Below are 9046 nucleotides of genomic sequence, written 5' to 3' on the forward strand. Positions count from 1 at the left end.
TGTAGCTAAGAGGGCTAATACAATCTTTGAATATACAGGGAGTCCTCGGACTTACAACACTTTTCAGTTGAGTGCCCGTTAAGCCCTACAACGCCTGTTTCCCCCTTAGGGCGCTCGATTTGCATAGTTTGCTTGAAATCACTTCCCGGTTGCGTTATACTGGTATGGAGCTGGAAGGAGTCGCTTCCGATTGGCTTTGAGGCAGCAGGGTAACTTGTTGCCGGGTAGGGTTGCTGCTTGTTTTTGATTGGCTCCCAGCCCCGGCTCAGCCAATCAGAAACCTTGAACAGTAATTGGCTGAGGCTCAACATATATGCCGTTCTCCCTGGTTTCTGAGCCTGTGTTGCCCGCATTCTGAGCAGCATGTGTGAGTTTATATATTTATTTGGATGCTGTTTACAAAATACAGTGTACAGTAAATACATTGATGTTGCAACATTAGTCAGCTATCAGTCATTTAGTACAAAAATCTGGGTTACTGTGGTGAAAATAGTGTATCAAGCCTTGGTTAGGAACCAATTCCCCCTTCATACCTTTGATTCCTATAGGAAATGCGGTTTCAACTTACAACGCAATTCTGAGGAACAAATTGTGTCGTTAAGTCCGAGCACTCCCTGGATAAACAGGAACATCAAGCAGGAGTGAGGAGGTGATAGTCTCACTTAATGCTGCATGGGGAGATATTACTACACCATTTCTGGTATCAACAATTTAAAAAGTATGTTGAAAAATTGGAAAAGGTTTTAAAAAGAGCTAAAAGAATGACTTGAGGTCTGGAAACATGCCTCTAGTCAGACTCTGGAAGCTTAATCTACTTATTTTCCAAAAGAAGGTTAAAAGGTGACTCAATCAGTTTATAAGTACTTAAATGAAGAGATTTCTAATGGCTGACAGCTTTTTAATCTAGCAGAAAAAGGCATAATAGCCAATGTCTGAAAGCTGAATCTAGACAAATTCAGACTAGAAATAGGGTACAAATTTAACAATCAGGGCAATTAACCACTGGAATAATTTATCTAGGGATATGATGAATTTGCCATCACTTGAAATCTTTAAATCAAGACTAGATATCTTTCTAAAAGAAAAGTTATGGGCTTGATGCAGAAACTAATGATTGAGATTCTGTGTGTTCTGGAGGTCAGACTAGATCATGATGCTCCCCTTCTGACCTTAAAATTAGGAAACATCTTAAACATAAACAAATGTCTTTTCAATGTCTTCAACCTAGAAGGATGAATGAAATTGACTGAATATGAAATACAAACAGAAATGAAACTGACTAGTCTGTTTTTTCTTGAAAGAAAAGCAAGGAGTAAAAACATGATGATCAGCTAGAAGTACAATACTCAGCATTCTCTCAATCTATCAATATAGACCAGGATGTTTTCAAAATAGAATTTTAGATAGCAACAGTCACACTCAGAAGAAATTGTTTAATGCTACCATTTAACAAACATGTATGTGAAGAGTTTCTTTCGCAACTGCTTAGTTTCTTAATATACTAAGTATTTCTTAGTACACTTGCACAACAATAACCCTTAAAGGTAAAATAATAAATACAAGACAGTTCTTACCAGCTCTGCACCAGCTGAACTGAAGGTGTTTTTAGTAGGTTGTCTGGAAGCAGACTTATTTCTTTCATTATGTTTGCCAATCTTACAGGCAACTCTTGTCTCAAAAACATAAACGAAGTCTTTTCACAAGCATTTTCAGATCCTAAAACCAAAATATATTTGGAAAAATCAGAATATAGTTAACATTTATAGATAGCTATTTATAGTTAACATAATATAGATCGCTATTTTCCTGCACATTTTTGTGGTCTGGCTCTGAGGTTAAATTAGACCAGATTTGAACACAGGGATAACTTGGATATGACCCTTTGTATTATTACACCTTAAAACAAAAATTGGCAGATACTAGTTACTTTGTCACTGAGGAACAATTATGTTTTAAAAGATATTTTTCACCATGAATTAAATAAGCCAGTTGCTCACAAAAAGTATTGTGACAGGGGGGAAGGGTGTCATCACATGCAACCATAAAGCAATGTGGATCAACAGGATCTGAACCCTGGACCTTCACATTCCAATATAGGCTCTATCATTAATAAAAAATTATCTCTTTTGTTGTTTTAACTCAGCATGGGAGGACAGACTAGATGATACTTGCTAGGGTAGAGACCTGACACCACTGTCAGCAATAAGGTCTATAAAATGTCCAGAAACAAAGGTAAGACCGGAGCTGTTTATCGCCTATTTTCTAGATCTATTGCACCCTTCCCTGAGCTAAAGGGTATGTGAATGGGTCACATTATCTCCAACATTTCTGGCACAATGCCTGACTTGGTATGTGATGGAACAGATTCTGCTCAAATGTAGAATGTTCCTTAAAACTGGAGAACGACTCAGAGCTCTAAAATGACCAATTCCTTTTCTGACTATATCTTAAAAAAAATATATACAACCAACCACAAGTTAGAGGTACTGTTTAATGGAACTGTCAAGAGATCCAATCCATGAAGAACATGCACTGTCAAACTTTATGTAGGCATAAAAACTTGCTCTTGGATGAAAACACAACAAAATATTAGTCAACAAGAATTTTCTTGAACCAACTCACATCTTTCACAGGTGACACTAAATGGCACTGTTAGCTTTAGCTGAGATCACAGATCTAAAATATGGGGGTGGGAAGGGAGGGTGAGAAATCCTTCATTCCCAACCTACAGGTGGTCCTTTAAAAGAAGGGTTGAAGCACATTGGCAATACAAACATGGGGCAACTTACTTATGCGGCTAAATAAGACTTTTAAACTAGACTAGAAAAACGCTAGAAAATGTACTATAGGGAGCAATCCTGCACTGGTAGAGGGATAGACTTTAATCATCAAGTCAAACTTTTCCAACTCTAGTATTTTTGATTCCAGGACTTCAGTCTCCTGGACTGTCAGCTGGTCTTTCACAAGAACCAAACTAACAGTTTTTTTTTTTAATCTATTTATCTTTTACAAGAATACTGAAAAATGGAACTCTTCTTTGCTCATGTGCAGAGTAACAATACTTTTAGTTCACACCACTGGTATTTTTTAATTAATTTTGAGAACACTTCAATCTGTAGGATGGAATAGTCAGTTTCACATAAAATGAGTTCCTTGTCATACTTAGCAAGTTTATCACAAGAGAGATTACTAGATTTTCACTAATCCAAGGCAGTATGCAGATGAGCCAAGATGGCTCTAAAGTGACAGTTGCTTTATCAATATAACAATCCATCAAATATATGTTCTCCAAACAAGCCTCAGAACATAAAACCCTGATTCTGAAATTCACTGGATGCACGCACACCACGTGCGGAACCCTGTCTGTGATTGAAATGGGGTGTCAAATAAGTGCAGTTGTGCACCTATGAACAGTGAATTCCTGAATAAAGGCCTAAACCATAATGGCTCCCCATTAAATGGATCTATTCTTCCACAATGTGCACCTTCTAAGATAGTGAAAACATCAGCACTAAGATTTAAGAGACCCAATGTATCTGTAATTTACACAAGAGACAGACCCCAATCCTGTGAAACTTATGCATGTGATTAACTTTATGCACTGTGGATTGTCCCATTGACATCAACCTTTAATATCACACTGAGATACTATTTTTTTCTATAGGACTTCTTTCTTCAAGTTGGATGGTGCAAAGGAATGAGGCAGGGATACACGAGTGACATAAAGGTTCTGTAAATCAGTGTAATAACTGGGACCAAATTTTGCCATTACTGTGTCATAAATTTGGAGGACAATATGTACTGGATGAGTGTATCTGTTAATTGAACAATGAGGATTCAAAAATTGAACAACTGCCTCAAATCCTTTGCAGTCTAACTTGGGCGTGCTGCAGAGAAACAATGCCTGCTGTAGAGAAACAATATTGTGATCATGTAATTAAAGACTGAAGTAACACCTACAGCAGGACACAGAGTTAAAGTTATTTATAGTAGCTTAGCTATGACATCAGGATAAATCGATGATTTAAAAAAAATCTTTTATTTAAATTAGATTTATTTTTTATGTTAAACTATTTAAAATTAAATGTGAAAATATGGTACGTTTAGAACTTAGAATAGGTGGTGATAATCTATTAAAATTGCTTACACTAAATAAACATAACTAGTAGATATTTGCTGCTGAAGTTTTAAAGACTCAGTCACTGACCTGATGAAAGCCATTGGCTAAGCATCTGGAACCAGAGTTTGCTGATGTGCTAAACCAATTTTTTGACAGCATTAGCCTCTTCTGCAGGTGCAGAGAGAATATTTTCTTCATTTCAATTTGTTCAACTAGTTGAGTTCAATGACTAGCTAAATTCAAAGTTAAATTTGAGTTGAAAAAGAAGGAACACTTGTTTTCCTCTTCAAATCTATGTATAAAAACTAGGTATAAGAGGATGAGATCCACTAGTTCTAAAATCTTGAAATACATAGTGACCAGAAAATTGATTCAATTCACTAACTACAGTAATACTTCCTTTGTTAAATAAATCAGTTAATTTTAAATGCAAAACATGTTCTAATAAACTTTTTTTCTTATATATCCAGCATATTTAAGGTATAATAAACATTTTAAAATACTGGTTTTGTGCATTTTTAATTGCATGTGAATTGCGACCCAAATTGAGCTGGACATAAATCACAAGCAAAAAATTAAACAAATCTAATAACTTAAAATATGTAGTACCTAAATAAATGTATGTAAAGTTGTACAAATGTTTAAATATGTTTATAGATACAGTATATCAGTGGTTTCCAAACTGGGGTTCGTGAACCCCTGGAGGTTCGCGAAATGTTATAGGGAGTTCTCGGGAAAAAATTCCCTAATGGAAGACAGAGCTGTCCATAGGGACCCAATAGGGCCAGCAGCTCAGACCTCCTGGACTTCAAGAGCTAAGTAGATCAAAGCAAGCATACCTAACACACGGAGGAAATTTAAACTTCAAGACTCCTTATAAGAAATGGAAAGGGAGGTACATATTTTTTGCTGTTTTCAAAATTAACCAGGCAGCTAGTATTCTTCATAATAATTTTAAAAACAATAAGTTTAAGCTTTGTTGTAACATGCGTTGTTTGCATGGACTGCTCAAGATCTGAATGCTTGTGTAGGAGGAACTCTTTGAGCTGGCTTCTTAAATACCTTCATGCTGTTTCACATCTGATACTCCTTGATGAAACACAGGAGCCTTGTCTCATAACAGGCTTATTCAAAGTCATACAAGCTACAAAAATGAGATCTTGGAAGAGTGTTGCCGTTTTCATAATGTAATAAAATACTGTAATGGTGAATAATAATTAATAATAAACAGTGTGTAATAAGCATGTCATAAAACAATTATACTTCCAAGATCACTGCTTTTATAATTTATACTCAGGTAAAGGAGAAAATCCCAGGAAACATTCATTTTTAGAAGGGGATTCACGAGACTTGACATTTTAGGGAAGGGGTTCACAGGTTGTTAAAGTTTGGGAACCACTGCAGTATATCTACCTGGTTAGCAAAAATAAGCACCAAATTTAGTGTAAAAGGTTTGTTTAGTTGCAAATCAATGTGTTTTAATGGCTACTAAAATGTGAATCCGCATCCCCTTATGACAATAACTAAAAAGTACAAAGTACAAAACAAGATTAAAATGGATTATTTAAATCAAGGCTTACTGCTTGCTGATTTAACCAATGACTAAAATCAGTGATTTAAATTGCTTTGACTTAAATCAATTCACCCTGTATGACTTTGTGATCTTTACATTCTTTTAATGTAGACTTGACATGGAATATTCAAGTTTTGTGTCTGTCTGAATGGTGCAGCTTCAGAAAAGAAAACTTAAGAAAATCCAGACTGAAAAAGCCATCCTACTTAATGCACGAGAATGTCTGATCATGTACTACTGCCAGACTCCTACCTCTGAGCACAAAATCATATACACTAAAATTTTTTGCCTCAGCAGCTGGTTTTCTAGCTTTTGAGAATCTGTCAAAAAGTTGATATATTTTGAACATTTTTTCGGGTTATCCATGACCTAATGTCGAAACACTGATGTCCATAAATTACTGCTTTACTGTGGGAAATATTTGCCTTGAAAGCAAATTCTCACTGTAAGGGGGAGACAGTAGTTTTTGGGCCTATATTTGTTTTAAAAAGTAACTGTGAACAATACTACAATCCTTGTTCAAATATAGTATACACAGAATAATTACAGTTGTTACCATGTAATGCTGTAGATCATTTATCATTTTAATTTTAATTTAATAGTTTTATTTAAAAATTTTTATTATTTAGAATAGACTTTTTACATATAAAGGATACTCATTTGTCTTTACATAACATATTGTAAAATGAATAATGATGTTATTAGGGACCTTTAACTTTGAACAGCTGAGGGGTATCTTCTTTAACTGAAATAATAGAAGTCTGTGTTTTTGACTCCTCACGGACAAGGGTGTTAGACCCAGTTCCCCAGGTATGTGTATATATAATTTATCAAAGAGATGAACCTACAGAAACTGAATCCATTGCATTGTGACTTCATACCCAGACTTGATAAGGTTTCTAATGTCTGCCTCTAAGACTGTTTTGTGTGTGGCACTTTGCGCTCTAGTGGTAGCCTGCAATTTTGATTTTAAAAACTCTGCAAGATATTTTGCTTACTTGCCAGCTGTCACCCATTTATTCACTAGCGCCACAACTTGGGCCACAGCTGTAACCAGTCTCCTGATGAGGCCTCAATCGGCAGCGCTCTATTCAATTTCAGTCCTTGCCTGGCCAGAAACCCCCCTCTGAGGGGCTGCCTGCCCCACAGTCCCGCTTCCTGGGGAAAGAGCAGCCAATCAGGCCTCGGGGGGGAGCCAGAGTTGGGAGGTGGCGAGGTTGGAGAGCCCAGAAGCTTACTCGGGGGTCCTCTCCTGTGAGCAATGAGCCCAGTCTGCTCTCTCCATCTCTGCGGGCCGGGAAAGGGGAGGAGGGTGCTAAGCCCACACCGCTGCCTACCCCCCACGCTGGAGGAGAAGAGGCGCCTGGGGGTTGAAGAAGCGCAGGCACTGCCAGGAGAGCCCGGGTAAGCCTTGGGGAGGACTGGGGGTGAGCGCGGAGCAGAGGTGGAGCTGGCAGCCCCCAACCCGCTGGCGGTCACATAGGCTGGAGGTGTCCCGCTGCAGCCCGGTCTCTAGGCTGGAGCCAGGGGCTCCACTGCCCACATGGCGTTGGTGGCGCGGTACAGCCTCCTGCCCCGGGGAGGCGGACGGATCAGCGCAGCCCGCCCGAGTCCTGCCACCCCCAGCGCAGTGCGGGTGGGCTGCGGGCGGCCTAGCGCGCCGGGCTGGGGGAGAGCGGGCACTCACCGAAGTCCAGGAACTGCTTCATGGAGAGGGGCGACGGGGAGAAGCGGGCGTAGAAATCCACCTGCTGCGGGAGGCCGGCCGGGGAGGCGCCTCTCAGCAGAGCCCGCAGCAGCCTCATGGCCGCCTCGAGACGCGGCTCCGCTCTTCTCAGCCCGGCCCGGCCGCCATTCCCGCCAGTGCAGCTGCCCGGAGGCCCGGCTTCTGCCCGGGCCGCGGCCTCCTGCGCGTCCCTCGGAGGATCAGGCGGGCGGTGCTGCACTGAACTGGGGGTGGCAACGGGCGGCCAGGCGCCGCCTCCCTCCCAGCTCGGCGCCGCGCCCCGCCCTGCCGGTGGGGGCGGGAATGGAGCAGAGGTTTGATGAGCGGAGCCTACCAACCTAGACCTTAGAGGGGCCGGGACCGCCCCCGTCTGCTACGCCAGGCAGGGACCCTCGGCTCGGCCCGGGCCTGGCCATACAGCGAGCCCGGGCCGGCCTCGCACCTAGCCTAGACCCCCCGTTGAACTCAGCTCTGTCGGGGCTGGCCCGCTTGGCCCTGCTGGGGGCTCCTGGTGGTGCCCCAGACGCCCAGCCCTGGTGCGCTGCCGCGCTGGATTTGCTAAGCAGCCAGTCCTTTACTTTCTTGGGACGTTCTGGTGAGTTAGGTTGATCTTATAAACTTGTCCATGGGCAGGAAAGCCCAGGGGTGGAGACTGAGCTTCCCCTGTCTCCCCTATGGCTAGAGATGGGGCGTCCTGGCAGAGAAGGGCATGTAGCAAGTTTGTCCTACTGGCAGGGTCGGCAAGCCCTACCCATAGGAACCTTACCCCTAGGTCCAAGTGCCCTACCCATAGGAACCCTAACCCTAGGGTGAGAAGCCCTACCCATAGGAACCCTAACCCTGGGGCGGGAAGCCCTACCCTTAGGAACCGTAACCGTAGCTCCAAAAGCACTACCCATAGGAACCCTACCTCTAGGGTGAGAAGCCCTACCCATAGGAACCTTACCCCTAGGTCCAAGTGCCCTACCCATAGGAACCCTAACCCTGGGGTGGGAAGCCCTACCCTTAGGAACCCTAACCCTAGCTCCAAGTGTCCTACCCTTAGGAACCCTAACCCTAGGGCGGGAAGCCCTACCCATAGGAACCCTAACCCCAGCTCCAGGTGCCCTACCCTTAGTAGGGCCTCATTTAGGCCTATTCCACCAATTCCCCCAAATTGGGCCCCGTGCCTAAGAGGGCCCCGCACCCAGTGAGAATCCCTTCCCTGCCTAGAGGTGCCTTTTTGATTTTTACTCACCTGGCGGCACTTTGGGTCTTCAGCGGTACTTTGGCAGCAGGTCCTTCACTCTCTCCGGGTCTTCGATGGCACTTCAGCGGCGGGTCCTTCACTGACTCTCTGTCTTCGGCGATGCTTCAGCAGTGGTTTCTTCAATGCCGCTGAAGATCTGGAGCGAGTGAAGGGCCCACCGCCGAAGTGCCCCCAAAGACTTAGAGCACTGCCCAGTGAATACAAGCCCCACGTGTTTTTTTACATGTTGTTTTTTTAAGTCATCCCTGCGAGGTGTCCATCAAAACTGTTTGAATTGGGCCCCGCACTTCCTAAAGCCGGCCCTGCCTACTGGTGCCCTTTTATACAGTTAATTTGCCAGTTCTGGCCAGAGACTGCTTTCTCCAGCCCTAAAACCAT

The 9046-nt window shown here is 42.6% G+C and overlaps 1 protein-coding gene across 6 annotated transcripts in view; it reads right to left on the minus strand.

The window, feature by feature from the left end:
- The window catches only part of PDK1 (pyruvate dehydrogenase kinase 1), a 104534-nt gene extending 96868 nt beyond the window's left edge, over positions 1 to 7666 (minus strand). For 3 of the 6 annotated variants that reach the window (XR_012656646.1, XR_012656645.1, XM_032792354.2), the window contains exons 1-2: positions 7381 to 7651; positions 1575 to 1716 (exon numbers count right to left, since the gene is read on the minus strand). Coding sequence is in view for 4 of the 6 variants with exons in the window: in XM_032792354.2 (XP_032648245.1) it covers positions 1575 to 1716; positions 7381 to 7498 (260 nt within the window). In the remaining 2 variants the exon portion in view is untranslated. Of the gene's footprint in view, positions 1 to 1574; positions 1717 to 2471; positions 2566 to 4207; positions 4354 to 7380 lie in introns of all 6 variants that reach the window. The other 3 variants (XM_032792355.2, XM_075070116.1, XM_032792353.2) reach the window with 3 other exon arrangements.
- Between the last annotated feature and the right edge of the window lie 1380 nt (positions 7667 to 9046).

The sequence above is a fragment of the Chelonoidis abingdonii genome, chromosome 10 (genome assembly GCF_003597395.2).
Source record: "Chelonoidis abingdonii isolate Lonesome George chromosome 10, CheloAbing_2.0, whole genome shotgun sequence".
NCBI lineage: Eukaryota > Metazoa > Chordata > Testudines > Testudinidae > Chelonoidis > Chelonoidis abingdonii.